The 26188-nt window shown below is 43.1% G+C and overlaps 1 protein-coding gene across 3 annotated transcripts in view; it reads right to left on the bottom strand.

Annotated features, from left to right (window-relative positions):
• Positions 1-26188, bottom strand: part of MAML3 (mastermind like transcriptional coactivator 3) — a 254717-nt gene that overhangs the window by 86710 nt on the left and 141819 nt on the right. For all 3 annotated transcript variants that reach the window (XM_054064791.1, XM_054064792.1, XM_054064793.1), the window contains exon 2: positions 10842-12338. In XM_054064791.1, the coding sequence (XP_053920766.1) occupies positions 10842-12338 (1497 nt within the window). The remainder of the gene's footprint in view (positions 1-10841; positions 12339-26188) is intronic.

Here is a 26188-nt window from a genome sequence, read left to right as displayed (position 1 = left end):
CCTTCACGCAAACACAGATCAGGCAGAGACGGAGAGCAGAAGTTGAGCTCAAGGCTTTGAATGCACACTGACACCAGTCCTGGCATGGCATTGCAGTGTTGCACTGCTCTGGAATTCAGTGGCCAAACCCTCTGCCGATGGCTCAGAAACAGGCTGTAAGTCACACTGCTTTAGAGAAGAGATGGAAAAGCTCCTGGCAACACATGCCCAAAAAGTTACTGTAACTACAAATGAGCAAGTTTCCAGAGAGCTGTTGGGCTCCACATGTACCTCCACAAAGCTCAGTGATGTTATCTGCTCACAAGGTCAGAACACTCCAAAGTTACAAGCCATGAACTGCAATAAACAAAGATGAGTGAAAATGAGGCACTAAAGATGAGACTATTACTTTTCCTCTGAAAATACCAGTCTTATTTGGCCCTATATTCCTAGTTGGAACATTAGTCAGTACTCACTGATGTTCTCCTTGAGAAAAAAAGCTTAGCTGCATTCATGCTCTTTGGATAAACAAGCACTGCCCCTTGTCCTATCACTACAAGCCTTTGTAAACAGTCCCTCCCCAGCTTTTTTGTAGCCCCTTCAGGTACTGGAAGGTCGCTATAAGGTCTCTTCGGATCCTTCTCTTCTGCAGGCTGAACCAACCCCAACTCTCTCAGCCTGTTCTCATATGGGAGGTGCTCCAGCCCTCTATTCATCCTGTAGCCTTCCTCTGGACCCGTTCTGACAGCTCCATATCCTTCTTATGTTGGAGACTAGAACTAGACACAATATTCCAGGTGAGGTCTCACAAGAGAGGAATAGAGGGGCAGAATCATCTCCCCAGACCTGCTGGCCACACTTCTTTTGATGCAGCCCAAGATACATTTGGCCTTCTGGGCTGCAAGCGCACATTGCCAGCTCATGTTGAGCTTCTCATCAAACAGCACCCCCAAGTCCTTCTCTGCAGGGCTGCTCTCCATCACCTCATCCCCCATCCTGTCTTGAAACTGTGGATTGCCCCGACTCAGGTGTAGGACCTTGCACTTGGGCTTGTTGAACCTCATGAGATTCACTCAGACCCACTTCTCCAGCCTATCCAGGTCCCTCTGGATGACAACCCATCCTTCCGGTGTGGTAACCACACCACTCAGCATGCTTGTGGCAACCGCGCCATGTGACTACCTTCAGGAGCAATTGGAAAGATTTGACACATTTCCCCACCTTTCCTCCCACTCACAAAGGAACGCATTTCCCCATTACACCCGTAACTGGTGTAGGTACGGACGGAGAGGAACCCAGCCATTTGCCCAGCCCCCCCGCCTGGCTCTGTACAAGCACCAAAGCTCAGCCTTGGAAACGTGGCAGACCTTCTGACCTGGCCTTCCCAAAAGCCAGTGCCTTTCCCAACTACCCTGCAAACAGGACAGAAGAGCTGGTGCAGGAATCAGCAAAGTAGGATGCATACAGGACAGGGTGCTGCCGACACTCCTGCATCGCAGCAAATAGCCCTCCGAGGGGAAGGCAGACCACATGCCACCTTCCCATAATTTACCCTCCCCCTGATGGTGTCTCTTCTCCTTCTGTTTCCCCAAGTATAGAGCTATGAGCAGGGAAGGAGTCACTCACATGTCACAGGAAAACAAAAAGACCTGGGGGGGCGAAGAGAGAAGAACAGGATGGAGCTTGCTTTTAAAACAACCACAAATAGTTCAAAACAGGCTTTTTAATTACAGGATACCTTATAAACTTTACCCATATCAATTTATTATTTGATAAGCAGTTTCACTTGCTGCAAGCTTCTTGGCAGACAAATCAGAGCAGAAAGAGAATGCAGGGAAAGAAATTGATGCTGGGTGATCACCGTAGAGCAGAAAGTGCTTGAAACGTACTTAACTGAGTTAAGTAGCAGAGTCATTCCATCCCCCCCACAGTAAAGGGAGCACAGGGGGAGGGTACTGCTTATTCAAGAATAATTCTTGTTGCAAGAATATTTCTATAAGTAAAACAAAGGTTTTCTTCAAATCCTAATAAAAAATCTACAAGTTTGCTTGGAATTAAATTTCAGTTTGTATAAGCCCCTACCATGGCAGGGAGAAGAAAAAAAAGTTACTTTTTAATCCACTCTCTGGTTGTCTTTACAAATGCTGGGAAAAACAATGGGACTACACTTAAATTGGAGAATAAACTCCCAGACTACCTGGAAGAGGCTTTCCTAGCAAAGCGATTTGCTAACAGTTTGTTCTTTGCAGAACAGAATAGTCAAAAGGCAGTTTTAGATCTAATGTTGGCAGCAATACACAGAATGACACTCGGGCTTAGAAGCCCCGCTCAGGGTGGAAATGTAGCCTGAAGGGAGGCAGTGTGGTTCATCTCTTACAATCAGTACAGCAAGCAGTAAGGGTCCAGCTCTCGTTAATCTAAAATGCACTGTTATATTCCTAATGAAGACTAATAATTTATTTATAAACAGATCTTTAAAAATTACAGGAAAAAAAGACCCTTCGAATGGTTCTTCTATGGACACACAGTAGGTCTGAGTACCTTCAGACCCAAACCACAACAGCGTGGGTATCAGAAGGCCACTGTTGAAATGGTCCCTCTCCTTATCCACAGCAAAGGCACCATACAACACATGCCTGCTGTTTCTTACGGTCAGCTGACTTGGAAGGTGTCCACTGCAGAACTGCCCACAGCACAGGAAATTAGTGGACAGATGCCAAGCCTTCTCTGGCCTTTCCAGCAAAGCCTCTTCTCTCCCAAAATTAGTTGCAGGGCTTGCTCGACTCCCTTCACCGTCAAGGGAAAGCTGACCACCAACGTTGGCGCAGGTGAGTGTGAGATCTGGAAGGTCGGGAGGAGAAGGAAGAACAGTTCTTCCTTGAGCCTCCAAAACAGAGATGAAATAGAGGCCTCTCTAGCTCTGGATCTGTACTCTTAAATCTGGTCAGGAGCTGGTGATGATTTTACTGCTGTTAGTTGCAAGGTCTAGTAAATCCACTCCACGCAGAAAACACATGCACAGCCTCCTTGGTGGTGGCAAGTAAAGCAATTTCTCTATACACTGAGCTGTTACTTCACCCAGGTCCTCAGTTCAGACAGTAACTTGGAAACAATGTCATTTGTTTCTGCGAAGTGTCTTTTCTAAAAAAGACTACATGAAATGTTAGAAATACAAATACAAGCAAAGAGAAGCTTTCAAGAAAGGTTTGGAGTTGCACTCATCCAGCTGCGCAGCCCAAGAAGAGATGACACTCAAATGGAGGCAAGGAAAATCCCCAGTTTTCCATTATCTTGCAATTATATGGTAAGATTTATAATTTGAAATTTCCCTTTCATTTTCATGTTCTGGAGTCAACAGGGTACGGGAGAATCAAAGCTTTGAACAGTAAACTTCAGTCCCAAATAGATAAAGAGCAGCTGGAATCCTAGCAGTTCAGAAAACAGGAAGACAACTACCATCACACCCCTCAACACGTATTAGTTTTATGAGCTCGTGATTTTAAAGCAATTTCAGAATTTCTGAGTATTTATGACCAGCAGTGTTAAGGTAGCATGAGTTGACTTTTTTTCAGACATTCAGACTTTTATGTTCATGAATTTAAAGGTAGGAATACACATTAATCTAAAATTAGGTTCTAAATAATATTTCTAATATGTTGAGAGGCAAACTTGGAAATTCTGGAAAGAACATGAAAACATAGGGGCAAGAAGTACTTGAAATGTCCAAACTCAAGAAAGAGGTAAAGTTAAGGACAGTCATGGTTTTAGAGAAATTACATAAGAACAAATTTAAAACTCCAAAATATTATCTAAGTGTGACCTGTGAGCAAATCTGAATCCTGGTTGGGCCATGCAAGGTCACAGACTGGAAAGAAAGGGATCAGACCTAGTCACGCCAAAATGCTTAGACAAGCGCTCTGCAAGCTCTAGGCACTAAATGATAAATAGACAAAGCTTACTGCCAAGGATGGGAACCTAGTCTTAGTCTTTGGATTCAGTTTTCTCTCAAAATAAACCCAGAGAATAATAGAAGCCTACTCATAAGCTGAACCCATTGCCTACATCCAAACTCAACAGGTACTATCGTAGGTGCATGGTTTTCTGGACCCACAAAGAGTAACAGTGTCAGTGGATGATTGCATTTACCCCTGTAGCTCTGCCACAGTGAATACACTGATTCTCAGAGGCGATCACCTGGGTGGAGGAAGCAGGACAGGAAGAAGGGCTTTTGATTTTCCAGAGAACACTACAACACAGTTATACAAAGAAAAAAGCTTCACGGATCTTTCAGTCACTATCTAGCACTGAAAGCATTGGTCTTTTCATGCAAAACTAGTTATGCTGATGCTCAGAGGGCAGCACACTAGCCTGCGGAAGAGCACAGTGTTGGGAAGAGCATGGTATTAACATCTTAGTTCAGTAGTGCTGTGTGGCCAGCTAATGACAGATCCAGCTGCAAAAGCAGCTGGAAAGAATATGGTTTCATACCACCTGTATATTAACATTAAGAGCATATACAATAAACAAGAAGAGTGAAAGAGGCTCATGAACAATAAGAAATGGATTATGGGTGGTATCACTGAAAGCAGACGGAACGGGTCATGAGACTTAAAGCTAAAACTGATGATGATAACTTGTACTACAAGGAGAAAATGTACAAAAAAACCCTAGGAAAGGGTAGCACTTTATGTAAAAATATGCTATTGGCTATAGACATTTCAAAATCAGAGTGCTTTGCGACTGCAGTCGTAACTAATAAACTAAAGGGGAGTTGGCAGGCACATGTTATATCGGCAGACTAACAGGCCTCGTGAAATAACAGGACAAACTGCAGCAATCTAGATCATGTAGGAAGAAAAAGTATGCTATATGATGGTGACTTCAAAATAAGGGACATTTAATATACACTTTGTGCAGCCAGTAATACAAATTTCCTCCTTGCAAGAGTAATACTTTCTTTACAGATGAGAGTAACTCACACTCTGAGTCTTCAAGAACCTAGTAAGAAACGCATTGCACACTGGTGTGTTTTAACAAATCTTGGACAAGTGGAGAAGTTGCTAAGAATCAGAGGTTTACTCCTACAACTGTGGTACTTAAAGAGGAAAAGACCAGTTATTCTGACACACTCTCCTTCAAAACAATGGAACAATTGGTTTCAGTTCTCTACCAGCGATGACTCACAGGATAAAACAGGAATACTGGTCAGCAACGGTTTCAGGGAAGTAGATTTCACTAAAGACATCTATAATTTTCTTATGATAAGATGATTGGTTCAATTGGGGCGTGGGAGCAGTGCTCTTACACTTCAATTTTGCAAGGCTTGGACTACAGAGAAAACTTAGGATTGCAGAAAAACATTTACCATATGGAAAAACAACCAAATTATGTATTTGGTTAAAACATACATTCCCACAGGTGGCAGAATGAGGGAATATCAAACAAGTCAAAACTTGGTTTTCAGGATTACACCATGGAGATCTGATCTTACCCAAGTGCTGTCCAACATTTGTTTCTAGAGATTTATGCTAATATGACCCCCTTTCCAACACAATGGGCAGATGCTAGTAGGACCAGTAAGAAGGCCAGGCTGCTGTTTACAGATTACCTAGTGAGATGATCAGAATCCATCCGAGCACACTTCCATTACTTGTCTGTCCTTAAAAAGTCTACAGGAGACAAGTTTCTGGGGAGTAAATATTGGCATCCGCAAGAGGCAGGCTCTGCATCTCAGCTCCAGGGCAAACCTTTTGTGGAAAACAGTGGCTACGAGTCAAACATAGCATGGATGGGCATTCACTGCTTCTCTACAGGCTGTTCAGGAAGTGATCCTCACAGTCTCAGTCATTATTTCCATTCCATCTTGTCTCCCCTAAAATCTGGCCAGACATTTGTGTTTTTGCCATGCTTTCATGCAGTGAATACAAATCTGTATGCTTTCTTCTTTACTTTCAGGTAGGCTTTAAAAAAAAAAAAAAACACAAATCTCAGAACATCAGCAATCTCTTTTTCTCACTATCCCAAAGATAACCTTCAAAAAAAGTATAAAATCTCTTTTACAATTCCAGTGAGAAATACACCTTCTCACTTAGAAAGGACAAAGACAATTACGTTTTGGAAATGTTCTCTGGACACATATCTCCCTTTATCCTTCACATGCAAAACGAGACTGAGCAGATGATGCATCTTGAATTTATAAGATTAAAACAAAAGACAAGAGAATTTGAAGATATTCTTCCAGTATGGTGTCATTTCTCCTCTTCATTCACATCCCTCTAATTTCAAACAACGCAACCAGTCATTTCAACAAGAAATATAATTGCAGCATCCTCACAGTCCCATGCAGGCAAAGAGCTGCAGTCTAGTTTTATTTTTCTTACACCCACGGAGAATTCTGTTTTGTTTCGACCTCTCATTACTCTCCCTCTCTCACTTGGCTCCAAACATCAAATTCTGTCTCAGCCATTCAGCATCTATTCCACGGGGCTGCTTTTTTCTCTACCATTACACACACATATTGAACAGCTGGAACCAAGGAAAGGCACAATTAATGATTCTGAAATTTTCCAAAGAAAATGTTTTCACTTTTCCACAATTTGAAATTACTTTTTGGTTTAAAGAAAAAAAAAGAAAGAAAAATTGCCTCCCATAAAACCTTACATCTATCTCAAAAACTAAATGGAACGTTTTAGGTTAAACAAAGCTGTAATTTTTGGGAGGGGAGGTTGGTTTAGGCTTTTTTATACTTTTATTTCTTGAATCACATAAAAAGCCTAAACAAAGCCCCTGTTGCAGCTTGGTGTGAAACCAATTTCTTTTATTATCGGATGGGAAACAGAATAGCAGAGGACCGCTAGCTGTCAAATACCTAAAAAGCCACCAGCCCCACTGAAAACCTGTATTTGCTCTTTTAGCCTATAGCTGCAGATAAGCAAGCAAGAAAGAACCACTCAGGAAAAGCAAGAGGCTGGAGGGCGATAACTGTTAGAGCAAGTCCAGAAGAGGTCATGAAGATGATCTGAGGGCTGGAGCACCTCCGGTATGAGGACAGGCTGAGAGAGTTGGGCTTGTTCAGCCTGGAGAAGAGAAGGCTCCAGGAAGACCTTATAGCGACCTTCCAGTACTTTAAGAGGGCCTACGGGAAAGATGGGGAGGGGCTCTTTATCAGGGAGTGCAGGGATCGGATAAGGGGTAATGATTTTAAGCTGAAAGAGGGGAGATCTACATTAGACATTAGGAAGAAATATTTTACTGTGAAGGTGATGAGACACTGGCACACATTGCCCAGAGAAGTTGTGGATACCCCGTCCCTGGAGGTGTTCAGGGCCAGGTTGGATGGGGCAGTAGAAGGTGTCCCTGTCCAGAGCAGGGAGGTTTGGAACTGGGTGACCTTTAAGGTCACTTCCAACCCAAACTATTTTATGGTTCTATTTGATGATTCCATACTTGCCATGTACTCACAAACTAACAACTCGGTTTAGAGCAGATCAGGGTATGTGGGGCATGGCAAAGAGCAGGGATTTCCAAGTACAAGCCCGACCAAATGGAGAACAGCTAGACACAAGGAAACACCAGTAGCAGGACAGAACCTTCCAGAGAGTAGATGGGTCGGGATTTGACCATGGTTTTAATGGTCAATTCCACAAAAAATAGTTTGAATTACCTGCAGGATAATCCTCAACTCAAACATCCAAACAAGCATCTACTTTGTTGTAAACAAGACAAGTACAGTACTTCTTTGAGAGAACAAGTTGTAGTATTAAAATAAATGATATTGTGGTTCAGGGTGTAGGGGTCATTCAGCATTAGTATAATGGAGGTTACAACCAATCGTGGATCCACACAGCAAAGCAAAGGACTAACATATCTGACAGGAATAGTTTCAACACCGACAGTGTAGAAAGCCTTTAGAGAAACCCTATTTTGAGGGACACTAGTTTTGCTGGCTAAGCTGCTAATCTAGCACTCTGTCTGTCCAACCACTCACATGGATATTGAGCTGCACAGCTTCCTCTCTCGTTGCTCACCACTCTTTACAAGAGTATCCAGTGATGCTCAGCAAGCCAGGACACAAGCCCAGACCGCTGACACATTAATAGGACAGTCACAGGCAGCTGACCTCCACAGAGCATTTGCAAGGTCCTGGCCAGAGTGAAAAAAATGGTGTCTCTCCAAGGTACGCTCAATGACTGAAGCAATGAACGCATGTAAAAATTCTGCCTATTAACAACAGAAGTACCTTCGGCCCAAATGGACGTAGGTTTAATCAGCACACCTCGTGCATGCATGCCATACTTCAATTTTACAGCAGCACAAAGAAAATAAGACCAGGTGGTTTTGTAAATGCCTGATGTTCCCTAAATCATCTTTTGGTTCTTGAACATGCTCTTGCAGTAGTCACCTGGAAGACATATATGGTCAGTGCTACTCATAAGATGCAATACCTAGAACTTCTTTCCCCTTAGATGTTATTTGTTAAATTCTAATGATTATTTAGCACATACAGACACACTTTTATAATCCTGTATCAAAGACCAAAACTACAATGAAAGTAGAAACTACAAACTGACTGAAAGATACATTCCCTTTACATTCAGAAATGTGTTTCAAACTGAAAAGTGCAATCTCCTTATTTTCCATATATGACCTGGCAAGCCCGACCGCCCACATCCTGCAGTAAGTAGTAGAATCAGATAATCTGCATCAGTCTGGATTTAACTCAACAATATCAATATATCATTTTTACCACCTCTGCAAAAACAATCCGTTGCCACCAAATCCATTTCACAATATGCTTTCTGATTTTCCACAGAAAAATGCTTTTCCGTGGAAGCAGGATGGGAAGGAATGAAGAAATAAATTACAGTTAGAAATCTATTATTTCAAGCTTCCTCAGCAAACAAAATCCCTTCGGTGTAGGCAAGTGGGCTTTACAAGTAGTGAAGAGACCTTTCTACATCTACACACAAGCAAGAAGTCTCTCATGGGTCATTAAATATGAATTGCACGTACTATGTAACAAAGAATGGCTTTGCCTTAAGTTTCATCTTTATAAGATATAGAAATGACTTAACATCTGGACTTGTTTTCAAAAGAATAGCTAGTTGTATCCAAATATCTAGTTTTTCCTACACTAAAAGAAAAGGAACTAAGCGAGATTAGATATATGAAAACTTGGCTTCCTGTTCACACTGGAGAGCTGAAGCGAGATATTTACATGAATTTCTCAACTTACAAATTGGAGAAGATGACATTAACTCTTTCACACAGGCAGTTCACCCTTTCAACTGTTTGATGGGTCTTTGACTTCAACAGATTTTAAGAAAACAAAGACAAGAAATGATGAAGCATTAGAGAGCCTGACCAAACATCCTCTGCCTCTTGGTGACAACCTGACAAATCTGTAGCTCAGATTACAGTCTGAGTTTTATGTTGTTATTGCAATATTTTTCTAGGTAAGTCTTCTCAAAAAGAAGAGGCTTTAGACCAAGTATTGATTTCTAATGCAATAGGCAAGCAGGGTTAAAACAGAGATATGAACTTTTGAGCTGACATCCTGAACCAAAACTAGGAGGCAGATGAACATTTCTTTGTTTTGCAATTAATTTTAACTAGCGTGTAGTGGGCGCTGACCTGGTAAAGCTTCTACTCCTCCTATTGGTAGATCCCCAAACTCCACAAGCTGAAGAAATGACAAACACTGCTGCATTTCTATATGCATTACAGTGTGAGTTACAGTTAAACTGTGCTCAGAAGGAAGTACTCCTTGTAGATGGTGTGGAAACAGCTAATTTGGTAAAAAGATGTTACACTATCAACCAACAATCCTATTAGTCTACTATTATATCAGAATTCCTGATGTGTTTTTGATGGCACACAACTTCTGTGAAGGCATCATCTACTTTGTAAACTGATTATTAACTTTAATTCTTCTTAAAACCCTTAAAATGACATTTAGACAATTGATTCTTGAACTTTTCCATGACACAAGCGAACAGATCTTCACAGAGGGACAACTAAGAACACCCAGCTGGCACAGGAGGCAACAGGGCATTACTATAACTACTACTCAGATTGGTTATTAATTCATTACAAAGCATTCCCCAAGCCTGGCAGCTGCCCCTCCAGAGGTTACCATGGAATACATGCGAGACCGTGATGTCAAGTCACCCAAGCCAACATGGCTTTAGTTTCTTCCTGAAAGACTCTACAGATTCACAACAATAAAATACTTGAGGTTGCTAAAGACCATTTGAAGGTCCCCAGAATAAACCATTTCCTTTCATATACAATTCAAGTGCCGCTAAAAGCATTCAGTTGTGCCTACTTCTTCCAGTGGAAACCAAAGCCACTCAAGCACACAAAATGTCCTTCCTTTGTTCCCTAAGCCAAAATGCCAAATATACTGTTAAAAGCACGCTGGATCTCTGCCCTAAGAACAGGCCAACCACTCCATCTTTTTGTTGTACTGCTAACTACGCTGTGGAAACTAAGCCATACCGTGGTTTGGGAACCAAAACCATCAAGCCTTACATTATGAAAAAAAGGAAACAAGCCCTCCAAGAAGCAATGACTTCTGACCCAAAACTTCACTGAGTTGCCTTAATCACTCATCAGCAGAAGCACAGCGAAAGAGCGCTCCTTCAGAAAACAGTCATTTAACAACATTTTTAAAGCATAACAAAACATCGTTTCAGTAATTTCTTAAAATGATCATGCTCCAATAACATACGAAAAGTCCAAGAAGTGTCCGTAATGATGTTCCATACATTCCAGAAGAAAGAGAAGCAGACCATAAAGAGTTACTAAGCCTTTGTATCAACTTCTTTTTAGTTGCCCACATATTGTGCACTTGTGCTTACCTGACCAAGGGAAGGAAGCGTTGCATATGCCACAGACTGATTCATCATTCCTTTCTGCTTCATGATGAGCATGCGTTTCTGTTCCTCACTCAGGTGCGCCATCTGAGCTTGCATCTGCGGCTGCTGGGACTGCTGCTGCTGGATGTACGGCATCATGGGGTTCTTGCTAGGATTTGCCATTGGTGGGGTCATCCTCTGACTCAGCTCAGCATTGAAGTGGGTCAGAGGTTTGGTGTTGCCATAAGAAAGCATATTGGGCTGTTTGCTTAAGGAGTTTGTGCCCAGGTTATTTGGCTGCTGACTGATCATATTCATGTGATTTTGAGGGAGGTAGTTATTAATTGTGGTCTTTTGTGGATTGTTTGCCATAGGAGGCACTATTGGGTTTTGGTTGTTAAAGGCTTGGGGATACATCATTGGACTATTTGGTTTGTCTGCACTGAAGGGTCCTCCGTATGGACTAGATGGAGGGCCCACAGGTGACCAGCTTGAGGGCTGATTTGGATGCTGCTGCTGTTGCTGCTGCTTCTGCTGCATGAGCTTAGCTCTTTGCTGCTGCTGGGCTGCCATTTGCTTGAGCTGTTCAGCTGGAGACAAGTCGGCGCTTGGCATATTCACAGGCCCAGGTCCTGATCCTGCTACAGGTGCTGCTGCTGGATTCATGAGATAGCCATTCCCAGACCTCGTCTGCGTCTGGCCCGGAGTGTGAGCCTGACTGGGAGTTTGAGGTGACTGAACAACACAGTTTGCTGGTGAGCCGGCAGGGATTGGAGCTGGAGGGGCGCTGGATACAGACGTGATGCTGGAGGCTGTGGAGACATTTGAAAATGGAGGACCGGAGGAAGAAGGCCTCACCTGGGGAGACCCTAATGGGACATGAGCAAATGGAGAATGAGATGGATCGCTTTTCACGCTTGAACTCTCTTGAGCCTCAGTAGCAGGCCTAGGAAATTCCGGCTCCTTCTTCTCTTCAAAGTCTTCATTGAACAAGTCTTGTATATCATCTTCTGGAACGGTGTTCGCTAGTTCGTCTATTAGCTCCTGCCACTCTTGATCGTTCAGGTTAATGTCTGAGAAGAGCTTGTTCTGATTTGAAAGAGACGTTTCAGAAGTGTCTATGCAGCTGGGGTCATCCAAAGGCTCTTGCTTTAGCTCCTTGTTCTGCAGGATGTTAAAACTATCATCTAGTTCGTTACAACCATTAACAGGAAGCTTTATCTCAGAAAGCCCACCATTTTTACCCAAGTCGTCTAGACCACTACCATGAGTTCCACTGTTCTGCAGAGGCAGGGGAGCTTTCATGTCAAGCTGGTGAAGAGGAGAAGCAGAAGGCAAAGGCAAATTATTGGGCAAGCTGTTGATTGCCTCGATGCCTGGTACATCCTTCCGTATCCGCTTGCTGGTTGGAGAAAAGCTCCCGTCACAAACTCCATTCTGCTGTTCTCCATTGAGAGGTGAACGTGTGCCTTCTAACTTCCTTTTGACTGTCTCTTGAAGCTTAAAGCAAAACAAAAGAGAAAAGAAAAAATTAACCAGTTGCAGAGACAAATAAAGTGCTGATGAGCCATGTAACAGATATTGTCACTAGTGGGCTTCCTGGGGAGTAAGCTTCCAGAACTATAGTTATGAAGTTTCTTTTATTTCATTCCTATGCCTTGATCAAATTGAGAAGAGATCCTAAAACAAGAGCGCGCGCGCACACACCCCCCAAGCCTGCCCCTGAGTACAATGGAACACAGACCCACAACTCCAGAAATGTAAAATACACCTGTGCTCTCCAAGCTACCAGAATTTTATGGAGCAAGTTGACTAATTCAACTTTTTGGTGCTTAACACAGTGAGGAATCTTACACTGGATCACAAAAAATAAAACCACTAAAATTTACTATTTATTCTTAAAATCCTTTTGTTTGAAGTTTCTAGAAGCTTCTTAAAAAATACCTATAATACAAGTGATCGACTGCTTGTATTGAAACGTGTTGTTGACATAAAAATGTTTTGAGAAAATTCATTAACATAGTTTCATTTGATTAGCCCTCTGGTCCTTGGCTACTGAACCTATTGAGAATGAGTTTTAAATGAAGAAAAAATATATCCACCATAAAAAACAGAAGGCACTTTGCATGATCTTAACTCAATCAAATCACAAAAAAAAAAAAAAAAGAGAAATAACCCATGTGCTAGGAGTTAATGCAAAAGATAAATAAGTAAAAGAAATGATAGCAATGCAAGTCTCCAGAAAAACAATCAAATTAGCTATAAGAATGTTATAAAAAGGAGTATAAGTATGAGCTTTAATTTAGGTTAAAAGAAGCAAAGCATGGTAACAATGTACAGTCCTCTTCTATGACACCAAACGTTAAGTCCTCTGCTTATGTACCAGGCTAAAAAAAGCATCCCTCTTCAGCTGAGGCAAAAAACAATAGTGGGGAGGGGAGGAAGCAAAGAGGTCACAGCTCTAGCAAACGCCTTCAGGACACAGTTGCATCCTTGATACTAGAACAATAGAATTCAAAATACTGAAAGATTTTATCAATTTTTAAAGTATTTTTGCTAGTATGAAAATCCCAGACACTCAGCTCCCACCCCTTTCCTAACCTAGAGGTCCTCAACCTTCTTTCTTCCCACAGTCCAGACCCCATTTATTTCTCCCACCCCAGAGGGCTAGGTCCCCTTTCATCTCGTGTGTGAGACAGGCAAGCAAATCCATATCTCAATCCCATTTTAGAGGGAGTAGTTCTGAGAAGGCTGCACCCTTCTCTGCCCCCTCAGGTCTATGTGGTCTTTCTGGCACGCAATGCAGAAGGACATGGTTGATGCACGCATTGCCGCAGACCCAGCTGAACATGCATGGGACACTAAGCAGGTCCACTGCAGAGATGTGAGCTTTATAACAAAGCAGAAAGGCAAGTCTATGAGTCCTTAAACAGACCAACAACTCCTTGATTTCTGCTGGAGCAGAAAAGTTTTTTATGTGAGAAAATGATTGATGTGGCTAAGAGTCGCCACTGAATCCCTGTTGGTATATGTGCTCAAGACTTTGCTCCCTGTTCCCCCTGCACAAAGCTGTTGCGTGCCAAACCTTGCACAGGCTGACATTCCTTTTCCTCTTGGCTTCTGTAGTACCACACAGAGACCGGCTGTTCTGCAACCGCATCCTCTGCCGTGTGGACCACGACCGGGCTCCTCCTCCAGTGCAAGATGCCTGTGTGGCTCCACAGGAGCTGCCCTTACTCCAACCCTTCCTCTACTTGGGAAGTATGAGGTGGCAAATATAAATAGGAGCACGCACGGCACTGGCGCTCTCTTCATTAAAGCCCTGCACGGTAACACTGATCAGCTGTGGTCTGCAGGATCACGCAGGGCTGCAGAGTAGGGACTCCTGCAGCAGAGATATCACCTTTTCATGTCTCCGTGCCATGGCAATAGCAAGATCTAGCAGGAGATTCTCGGCCAGGGGTGGTAATTGCCTCATCTGTGCCATTTAGCAGTGATGTGGATAGCAAGTCAACACCAAGGACTAGTGCAAAAGAGGGAAATCGGATCTCGACAAGGAGGCTTATGATATGGTTCTCACCTCTGCTGCTTCCCTCCCCTAAAAATCTATGCTAAGCTGAACACCCCTGTATAGCATTAAAGCTCCCTGCTGCTTTTTGACCAGTGTCACTGGTGTGTGGCAGAACACGATAGCTGAGCCACTGAGCTTTTTTCACGGATCTTTACATAACCCTGGTTCAGACCCCAAAGGGTGACGTGGATGTGGTAATGGCACCACTTCACAAGTATGGCAAGCACAATAACTTCCAAGTTTCCTTTCCTCAGAGCAAGAAAAGAGTGAGCACAATCTGGCCTCAAGTGCAGGTGGTCAGTAACACAGTTGATACGATGGCTTAAAATAACACATTTAAATGTTGCCCCTGATGGGCCACTCTCACAATTTAGAGCTCAAATCACCCATTTCAGCTCCTAAATTGTATCACTGCAAAGTCACTATCCCTCTTTGACTTCCACATCAGAAAAACAGACACCGAATGGCCAAGGGACTCAAGACCATGTTCAATGGGCACACACACACGCTAAAACAGGGTTTGAAGATAGTCTGAAACTTGTGATGGCCCTTTGCCCTGAGTTTGTATTGGACAAAGGTTGGGCTAAGGTAACAACAGTCATACCCAAAAGACCTAGTGACAGGCTTCTAGTCATGAAGAAAAGCTCATATAAGGAAGACATGAGGAAAAAACTTAATTTGTCTTAATGACAAGTCAGGGATCAGTGAGAGCAATTATCTCCTGAGAAACACAAGAGAGCTGTCTCCATACATTTCACAACAGTTTGAAGGTGTTCCTTATGGAATATCAATAAGGATGATACACTTTCACATCACTTCACATTTTTAGGTTTTTCATCATTTTCTAATTTATGCCAAATCCATTACCTTATTTGTACATGGATATTTACCAAAAGAATCAAGACTATCTAGCAGCAAATAACCAGCCCTAAAAAGACCAGCTCCTAAAGTTTCATCACGTGCTGAAGGCTGGAGTTCTTCCTGTACAAATATACAGTGACTTTAGCGAAAGTAGAAGCAGGCCCAGTGCATAAACATTAATAATTATGTTTAGCATGCTTTACAACAAAAAGCAGCTTTAGCATGGAAACGATTTTCCACCAAATACCAAACGTGCAGAAATGGTGCCTTGTTGCAAACGAAAACAAAATGAAGCCGATTCTGAGTTTGTAGCTCCTCATTATTCTCCTTCAGAGGTTTTACAATCTGAGTGGTTAGCAGGCACTAGAAAAAAACCTAATATTTCAATTTTCTTTGTTTGCTTATTGAAAAACCAGTAGACAGAAACAAAACATAAAAGGTTTATTTGAAGTCAACATGCCGGATACAACCTTTACAGGTGGGGAAGCATGTTGGCACCGGCATTTTGGAGCCATAACCATAGATGCGCCTCTCCTTTTTAGAGTACAACACAGAAATATTCTTTTCAAATTACTCCAATGCAAACATTCATTTTTATATCTTGATTTCATTCCCAATCACCATGTCAGCTACCGGATGGCTTGAATATCATACACAGACCATGTACTGGCCAACAGTTTTACCAACACCACCAGGACTCCACAGTGTCTTAGACAAATCCCAGCACTTCCTCTTCCCTCTGTAAAAACAATGCCTGAAGTAAAATATTCTCCTGTAAGGCATCTTCCCTCTCCTTCTAAGTAGTAGTATATAGCTTGTGCATGTGATTTACAGTATGCATCATGAAAATATTAGCAGCAGCTTAGAGATTTATGTCTAGGAGCAGAAGACTCTTGATGCATAAAATAAAAATACAAGGAAAAGATTAAAATAAAACAAAAATATTGAAAATAAAATAAACCCCTTGCCAGCTTCATAAGTCTTTAGCTTTATTCACAGAAAATATTTGGCTGACAGATCTGCATTTCACAGTAGGATTCTACCCCAAAGCAGAAGAGAGCGAGCAGGACTTGCTATTCTTTACGTGCCTTTGGAGAAACTCCAGCTGCAGAGCAAGAAAAAGTCCAACTTTGGTGAGTTAGCTTTTTAAATGACTTTTGATTGGGGGAGAGACAAGAGGGGACAGAGGCTACGCACACAAACACAGAGACACAAACGGACCCAAATGGTCCAATCCAACCCATCCTGAGATTTTTGGTAGAACTGCTCGCACATGCCATGACAGACCCAATACATAAACAAGAGAGAGTTGAGGCTGTCAGTAGAGCTTTCATCTGCAAGGAGAAGCTGCTCCGCTTCATCCCACCAGCAGCAATTCATTTTTCAAAAGAAATGAGACTGAGGTGCTGTTGTTATAGCAACAGCCGAGCCACTCGCCGGCCCATCCTCCACTGTCGCCTTGCCTTTGGTGGGCGGCTGTTCCAGTCATCCACGGGGAGTGACCAGTGCCGTGGCGGCGGCTTAGTCCTTTCACTGCTCTCTAAAGATAAAAAAGGGGAGGGCGGGGCGGGGGGAAACTGAGAGGCTAAATTCTCTTCTTGCCTTTAGACGCTGAGCATGATTTGCGGGGTCTAACACATGCCTGCTTCAACTTGGTGGCCAGAAGAACTGTGAGTGTGCAGGCAAGACGGCTGGGATCACTTTTACAGATACTTTAGTGCGTGGCAGACATGTTGCTGCTGACCTTCCTCTTGTTAAGGTGACTCCAGCCACTTCAATATGAGGAAAGGACAACAACTGCAAAAGGTGTGGCATTCTTGTTCCCCAGACGGGTTGCACCTCTCTCCATAGCTATCTTTGCTTCCTATGGGAAAGCAGAGAAACCAGCCAAAGCCCAAAGTCCATCCTCCTAAGAGAATATACGTGTTTACAAAAAGCAAGGGTTATCACACTCCCCACATTGCTCTTCTGTGACTCCTTCTGTTAAAAATAAAACCTTAACTTTTCCACTCCTCACACTGAATCAGTCTATCCCACCAGCCCTTCACGTTCAAATGGGCTTCAGCTCCCTTCCATGGCAGTGACTCAGTCTTAGCCCTTCCTGCAGAACTTCTCTCCCTCACATCAGTCTGTCTGGCTTTGCACCTCTTCTTCCAGGGGCTCCTGACCTTGCCCCACCTTTGTTCTCCCTTCTTCTCCCACGACTTCTTCAGACAGACCTTGATACACAGCTCCTGTCTCTGGCAGGGAGTGCTCACCAAGAGCTCTGCCAAACACCACCCCAATTCAGCCATCTCCAGCCTGCACCCTGCAGACTGAGCCATGCTAGCTCTTTAACTTCTCGTGCAGCACTTAAATCCTATAAACAACTTAGCAAGAGTCCCAGGGGTTGCCGTGAAGTGACACTAAGCAACTAGATTTGATGTGACAGCTCTTCTAAGCACAGACGTAAGGACCATAACCGCCTCGTCTGAGACCAATAAGGAATAATCGGTATTGCCACCTGCATGCCAACAATTCAGCTTCAACGTTTAAAAGAATTCCTTGTTTCTTGCATATTCTTCCTTGCTGTACCACTTCTGAGACTGCCATTAAAAAGCCAACAGGGCCAAAGGGCACCGGTGCCTGAGGTGCAACCACATCTTGCAACTTGTACCTCACAGACACTTAATGACACTTGCTGCAGGTATCACACAGAGATGGTGGGGAGCGCAGGACAGCCTTTCAAAACCCGAGTCGGAGCTGAATTCAGACAAGTGGCCCAGCAAAAGCAGGAGTGGGTTACATACCATCATTTCCAACAAATAAAAGTATTTCATGCATCAAACCACTCCCCTACTCTTGGAATTTCCTCACGCTGCTGAAAGCACAGCACCGATGCCTGCTAACTCACAGGATGAAGCCTGACGTAGCAAATTGATTTTGGATCACAATTGCTCACTTAAAGCACATGCTGTGCTCCTCCATGCTGGGCCTCCCTGCCCAGTTCTTGTTGGCCAGGGCAATGTTTCAAATACGCAGGAAATTCACATTGTGAAATCTGTTTGAAGCTGGTAAAATCTCAGTCTGCCAACCTAACCAGTATCCTGTTCAACTCTGCAGGCTCACAGAGTAACCTCTGCCTCATCAAGGAGGTCAAACCTTTGCCTTTGGTTACTCAAGCTTTGGTTACTCAAGCTGCTACGGGATGCTGGGGACTCTGTCATCGTCCTTATTTATGCAAGCAGCCCTCAAAAGAACAAGCCAACTCCCATTAACAATAAAAAGTAAGAGATGCACAGTGCACCAGCTGAACATGAAAAAGCTAACAGTGAGGCAACCAATTTGCTTCTTTGCATTTTAGCCAGGCTGGTCGGACAGGAAGGGCTGCTCTCTCAAGCAGTAAGAGTATAGAGTACCGGCTGTCCGGATGCAAATCAGGCAGTGCGCTGGAGCTGCCTGCACCAGCCAGCTGTCGGGCTCCCAGCCACCAGTGAGACCTGGATCACACTGGGAGGTCAAGTAGAGGACAGGGAAGAAGGGTAACAAAAAAGGCACTGAATAAGAGCAAATCAGCGACAGCACTGGCTAAATCAAACCAGGCAAATACCGTGAGATTCCACTTGTCCTCAGCCTGGTAAGGATGCTGATACGTGCTAAAACAGCTTGAGGAAAGCAAGAACTGGCATGAGCTTTCATTGGAGCTTTCAGAGGGATGAGCAAGAGAAGGGAAAGAGCCACAATTCTGTAGAGACAGAGAGAGAAAGAGAGGTAGCTTCTCCCTCAACTCTGCTTGATCACATGTATTTCCATCCCAGACTGAAGTAGTTCTGTACTTCCATTGCTCAGGTTGTGTGATAAGACCTAGGTCTTATCCAGCTCTATGTGTTAATTTCATCAAAATAAAGAAGATAAGCATGTATATCTTTACTGATGTTTACTGAAGTATTTTAAACCACTCCACTTCATTGCTGCCAGACATTTTCTGCTGTAGAAATGAAGACTGTGGAGAATGCCTAGCTAGTGAGGGATGCAGGAGTGAAGAAATATGTACAAAACCACTAACTATGCTGCTCAAATTGTACGTGTCTAGAAGAGGTTGGGGAAAAAAGTGGGATCCTTCTGAAGCGTAAGTGCATGTATTATATACCAATTCCAGTTTCCCTTTAAAATATTTTCCTTGCATAATTTCTGTCTCTCCCTCTACACAACTCCAACTTAAATTTGTATGCAAAGACACTAAACGACACGCTTCTAAGGAGATTTGGCATGCAGGGTCCCTGGGGAAGCTGTTGAGTAAAACATAGGCAATGGATACAATTACTTTTCTCAGTACAAAATTACTGGCAAGTTTAATTGGACTTTAGAGCACGAATTACTTCACGGATGAAACGCAAACATTGTCAAACAGCCTTCCTGCCCAAGTGTGTGATCTACATGGCTTCCTCCTCTTCAGGTCCATTCAGTTTAATCCCGCTTCAGCCCAATAGGGTAAACACTGGCAAAGGAGTAAACTCATCACTTCAGAAGTGCCAGCATTCCTCTGTCTGTGCAAAAGTCTTAATGAAGGCGCTAAGAGCCCGAGAGCTAAACTACTTAGCTGGCAGTGCCTACTCCTGTCTCTCACCCTGAACAGCCGAGCTACACTCTCCCTGCAACTGTCCTCGCAGACAGCAGGAGCTACATTTTCAAAGCGCGTTATGAGGATTTAGTCAGGCAGCCTCTAATTGACTTGTCTGGGAGTTGTGCTGATAAATCTTCACCCTTTGAAAACATTCCCAATCTGCTTTGTATCTGGACAGGAGAGAAGCTAATGATAAAAAACAGACACTGCAGATTATTAAAGCTGTACCTCCTGAAGAACTCCTGCAAATGAGGGTAGAAAAGAAATGCAGAAACCTCTTATGTTTTAAACTAAGAAGCAGTAAAGCCACATATCTAGTGTTGTTGCAAAGGCACCATAGCTACACATTTACTACTCACTAGCTCTTTAAACTGCACAAGCAACACAATAAACAGCCTCCTGCGGAAATCTTTGCCCCAAATTCATCTTTCGATGGGCACAAGCCATAGAAAGCTAGCGAAGCGTGCTGGTGGTGCCCACTGCCTTAGTAAAGGGGCATTTGGGACAGTAAAGTGTTCTTGTGCTCTGCAAAGGAGCAGAAACTCTCTAACACAGCCTCTGCTTTCCTTTATCATTAAGGCACTGACAGCATATGAGCTCTGTCTATAACTTCAGAACCGATGGTCTAAAATCTTGTCTAATTGCTGTAAGGGAAAAGCCTTTCCTATGCTTAAAGCAAGAAAATCACCTTCCACTTGCACATAAAGTAATACCATGGCACAATCTATGTGCATAATATAACGCTGCAGAATATTCTTAGAGAAACTCTGAAGAAGGGAGCTGGAAGAGGCAAAGGATTCTGGAGGCATGACAATACTCCCCTGATGACACCGTTAGTTTCCATGGACTGGGGGCTTCTAGTCAACCTCTTACTACCAAAGCCCGTGTAGCGTATGGTTTCTAGAAGACCAACAGCAAGCTGTCAGAAGGCTGAACTCAGAAATGGTATGGTCGTCTCCCATACATTCTGCTGGTGTTAACTCCCAACAAACACCACCTCATGCCAACACAGCTACTTATTCCACAATTGAGTGAACCAGCGTCTTCCAGTCCCTCATATCAATGTGGGGTAAGTAATATCAGGGATACTTCCACACAACTAAGTTTAAGCTCATGCTTTGCAAAGCAAACTGTTTGATACAATAAGAAAACGAAGAAAATGACAGTCAGATAGTCCATACACTGCACTTGTTCAAGCTCCACAGATTTTAGTCCCAGTCACCCTCTTGGGTTAACATCACAAATGAAATTTCCATTTGAGAATAATTTAAAGATCAGAATTAACAGATTTCCACAACTAACACATACAAGAAAAAAGAAAAATCTTGTGAATCAACAAGATAATTTATACTATGCTGCAAACAAAATTGTGAATTTATCCCAGAGCTTGTCTCCATAAACCCGCCTCCTCTTCTCCAGCTGTCCCCGGTGCCGGTGCCTGACTGTGCAGCCTGGCTGAGGACATAGATGACCTGAAGATTTCTTTGCAAGGACAAACGCTTTTAGAGGAGCACAGGTTATACAAGTACAGGTTAAACAATTAACAGTGCAGTAGGCATTGCAAAGGACATCCAAGCATGGGGGAACAGGGAAGAAAATTAATCTTTTGCATGCTAATGAATTAACACTCGTATTTTTTCAAAGTGCTAATTCTCATTATGCTCCTGAGCCACGTCTTTTGGGGAAAGGAAAAAAAAATAAACATGGGACAGATGAGTTTGGAAGCAGAAACGTGCTAGGCTACAAACCATAAAAAACCCAAACTATTAACTGAAAATTCTAAAATAGGAAAGAAGTTAGATCCATTTTGGATGTTTCTGACATTTTCCTTCATCCAAACAGTTCCCTGATCAGCACAATCAGCTTGATCCATCTCTAGGAAAGAAGAGCAGTGCTAGAACTGCTTCTTTGCCTTGCCTTTGCATATCTATTTAAAAGAATGCATGCAGCAGCAGTTTTGTAAGACTCCTCTACAAAACACACAGACCAATCATAAGAGGTGCTGAATCCTCTGCTCTCTTTTAACTTCACTAGGAGCTAGGGTTCCATTGATAAGATCACTTCTTCTGCACCATTTCTTCAGAGATAGACACTACGGGTGATGGAACAACTCTTCTTTACATTCCTTTTTTGCTTTCAATACAAGTTATAGCCAGCTCAGTAACAAAACCCAACAAAACAGGATCACTGAAGATCTGTGAAGGCTCAAGGAATCAAAGGATTGTACAGGATGCCCCAAACATGTTCTGAATTATTCTGAGCATAGTTTGAGAGTCATTTGCCATGGGCTAAAGGCCAGACAGCACCAAGTAGCAGTTTTGCCTTAAATAACCAAGTAAAACATACCAATATTAGTTCTTTGTTGCTTCTGAACCTTCACCTCAAGCTGAGCTTGGGTCCCAAAACAGAGCACAACAAGGTCCCAAGGCTAGACCTGCTGTGTGGGGTGTACAGCATAAGTACTATTTAAGTCTGCTGATGAAGTATAAAGAAGAAAAGAGATTTTAAGCAAATCTAGGCCCTGATTAGCATGATATGCTTCACACTGAGTACCCTAAGCAACCTAAAATGCAAAAAAAAAATGGTTTATGCAATGAACAGCATTAGACCAAGACCTTCACTCAGGTCTTGGAGATATCTCCATACAAACTAAAAGGATTACCAGGAGAAAGGTGGTCAGTCAAATGGTGGCCTGGTCAAATTCATTGTTCAGGGCCATGGACCAGAATACTATCAGACGCTTTTACCATTTGAAGTCAGCCCTACAAAGTAAAGAATTGCAATTTATAATGCTATGTATGTCTGTGCACGCCTACTGTGCACAACAGGGTTTTTTTTAATTTTTCCTTTCGATGGCAAGAAAAAAATTCCCTGCATTTTTCACACGTGCACGCATGCACATGTAGTTGCTGCCGATGATATTCGCATGGGTTTTCGTCTCAGCAATCTATGCATAGTAAACACATTGAGAAGCTCGACTTGAGCCGACAATGTATGCTCGCAGCCCACAAGGCCAACTGTATCCTGGGCTGCATGAAAAGAAGCGTGGCCAGCAGATCGAGGGAGGGGATTCTGCTCTTCTATTCCACTCTTGTGAGACCTCACCTAGAGTATTGTATCCAGTTCTGGAGTTTCCAACATAAGAAGGATATAGAGCTGTTGGAAGGGGTCCAGTGGATGGCTACAAAGATGATCTGAGGGCTGGAGCACAAGGATTGATGACCCACCTAGTACTAAGGCACTTTTAATTTGTTAGTCTGGAGGTAAATTACTGCTGGGTTGCTACTAGAATTATGCAGATTTCGGTCTCACAGAAAAACAGATGTGGGCTGAATCTAAGAAGAAAAAAACCCCATTTGTGTGTCAAAAAAGTACAAAACATCACTTAGCACTTAAATGGCGTCTGTCATTCAGATGCAAACATATATTAAATGTCTGCATTTCACTTCAGAAAACAGAGCAGGAAGCTTGCCTAAAGCTGTATACCAAGTCAGCAGCAGAGTTAGAATTGGACTCAAATCTGGCAGATCCTGTGCCCAGACAATGGGAATATAAAATACCTAGTATCCTCAGATCAATAGGTGTTTCTGCTTCTCTGTCTTTTCTTATTCAGGAAAAAGAAGGGGGGCGACAAAACCTATGAACAGGACAGAAAAAGCCTGGGAACTCCTACAGGCACCATAAGAAAGTTGCAGGCAAGAACAAGTAACTTAATTCCAGTCTTAACGGTGCGATTCATACTGCCTATACTAGGATGATACGGGCATGAGATAAAACACGCTCTGGAAGTGTCATCTTCTTTTAGCTGACCTTAAAGAAAGCTTTGGTAACTAGCTCAAAGAGAGGCATCCACAGTCAGATGCCTGCATCTGGACTCTCCCCAAGCCACCAACATTATTTGCTCAGTCACAATTAGGGCACTAATTACACGCTACTGCTATCGACATCTGCGTTTAATAAAGATTTCTGTTTGCGTGGGCCAGGTCCTTCCCCAGTTTCATTTCCAGAGGCTTCAGTTTTGTCCCACAAAGCTCTAAGAAAAAAGCTTGAAATCTTCATAGTTTGGCCTATAATTATGATATTACATTTGCTCTTGGAAAGAAGCTTCTTTTCTTGTAGCGCCAAGGGAAAGAAGGTTGTACAGCTCCAAGTTCTTGCTTAGTTACTTACATGCTTAATCACTTCTGGATTATTTAAAAGAGGCAAGAATAAGGGGAGAAGTAGCAGGAGGGGCTGTGAGTTTAAACTACAGACAAATAGCAGTGTTATAACCATGACGGTCTAAGCAAGGTCTGTAGAGCGCAAAAAAAAAAGAAAAAGTGGTTTTAATTAGATGCAGAGATAGGAGGGAAATATAGATGAGCTTTGGGGTAAGCAAGCACTTCTTCCTTCTTAAATAACAGCAGCAGTAACCTTAGTAACAATTTCAACAAAGAACAAGCATGCTTAAGAAATGATGGAAAATGATGTGGATATCGGCCATATAGGATTGTGTGCAAATCTGCTGTGTGATAAAGCTTCCCACAGTACGAAAGTTTGTTTTTAAAGGAAATTACATGGGCAGCAGGGTTGAGGTTTTTCCTAGGGCTATTTACAATACTCTTTTATTTTTCCTCCTTTCTTCTAAGCTTTTCAAAACTGTCAAATGAAAACAAAAGCCTGGCAATTAGCATATTTCAGAATTACATTAAGGGCCCAGCTTTAAAATGCACAGCTGCCCGGGACTGACTTTTTTTTTCAATGCCAGGTGGAAGACACGAGGCCAAGAACCAACCTTGAATACTATGGGTCCTCGGTGGCTGTAGGATTTGTAGGAGACCACGGTCTCAGTATGTCGGGATGTAAGTCACTGCTATCCTTCACTTCTTTTTTTTTCCTAAAATCAAAGCTGTCTGGTATTGCCAAACTCCAAATTCAGACTCACAATAATCTTATTAGAAACATTTGGCACTGCAAACACAGAAGATTTTCCTGTCTCATCAGTAAAGTAGTGCCAGCCTTCTCTCCCTGCTAATGAGAAAGGACTGCAATGCCTGAAAGTAGAGCAGGTATTTTTCGCCTCGAGTGCTCCCTGTGTCTCTGCACAGCACCATGAACTACCCAAAGAATGCTCTCTCCATACAGGACCTGGAAACGTTACCAGGCAGTGAGGTACTAAATGGGTACTGGGTCAAAGGCTCCCTAAGGAGCTGCAGGGAGAACACAGCAGGGCAGTGCCCTTCTTGGGAACGGTGTCTTTCCACACAGCAACTCTCTACCAGAGGTTCAAACCACAAAGCTTCAGACTAAACCACAGAACCATGCAGATTCACCTCTCGGTCCTAGCACAGCAGGGCTGCAGGCAGCCTTTGCGCTCTGGTATTCCCAGCTTACACTCCAACGTCTTTTAGTAAAAGCATGCAAGCAGGAATCCCACAATATAAAGCTGCTGCCTTGTGAGGGACTAAGAGCTACAACCAGTCCCTGCCTTCTCCACTTCCCCATAGCTCTGATGGTCCCCTGAAGCTCTCATCTGGGTAGCAGCAGGCATCAGAAGAAAGCTATGACATACAAGTAGCAAGTCAGCAATGGTAGCAACAGCTCTGTGTGGCGACAGGAGGCTTCAAGGACCCAAGTATGAAATGTGCATCAGGCAGGTGGAGAACATTTGCTCCCTGCTTGCACAGTCCCATCTTTTTAACTCTCCTATCCCTGTTCCCCATACTTTCACAGTTCACATCTTTAGAGCCTCACACATAAGTTATGTGGCTGCAGAAGACAAAGTTGCTCTAAACCATTAACCTTCCTTCTGAAAATCGTAAAGCCGTCTCTTGCTCCAACCCGCAGTGCATATTCACACTCATCCTCTTCCCATTTATCTGACTGCTTTCTTCCCAGTTCTGCTGGTGCTTACAGGTCTCCAAAAAAGCCAGGAGAGTAAATGACCTCATTAGCAGTTTCCTCAAAAAGTCAGTCGGAGCTAGGCATCCATCTCCTCCAGCAATTCTGACTCACATTAAAAACATGAAAGGAAACGATGCCTGATGCCAACGGTTGCTCCAGGAATTCCAGCTACTGCCCATGAGAGGAATTTGCATAACTTGCCCCCTATGCAGTGCATGCAACAAGTTTCTGCTGCAACTGTTTCTTGGCTTTCCTTATTTTCACCCCATCCTGCAAGAACAAGAAGAAACCTTCATGTATGGAAGAAACCTTCATGTATATGCGGGAGGCTCCACAAGCAAACTGCTTGCAGATGGGCCTAGCAAGTGGTTCTTACACTGTGATGACTGGAAGATTGGAAGATATGCCAGGGAAGGCTGACTCTGTGCCTGC

Source organism: Cuculus canorus, chromosome 4 (genome assembly GCF_017976375.1).
Source record: "Cuculus canorus isolate bCucCan1 chromosome 4, bCucCan1.pri, whole genome shotgun sequence".
Taxonomy (NCBI): domain Eukaryota; kingdom Metazoa; phylum Chordata; class Aves; order Cuculiformes; family Cuculidae; genus Cuculus; species Cuculus canorus.
Note: the sequence above shows the minus strand (reverse complement) of the source record. Positions and strands in the feature narration are given on the sequence as shown.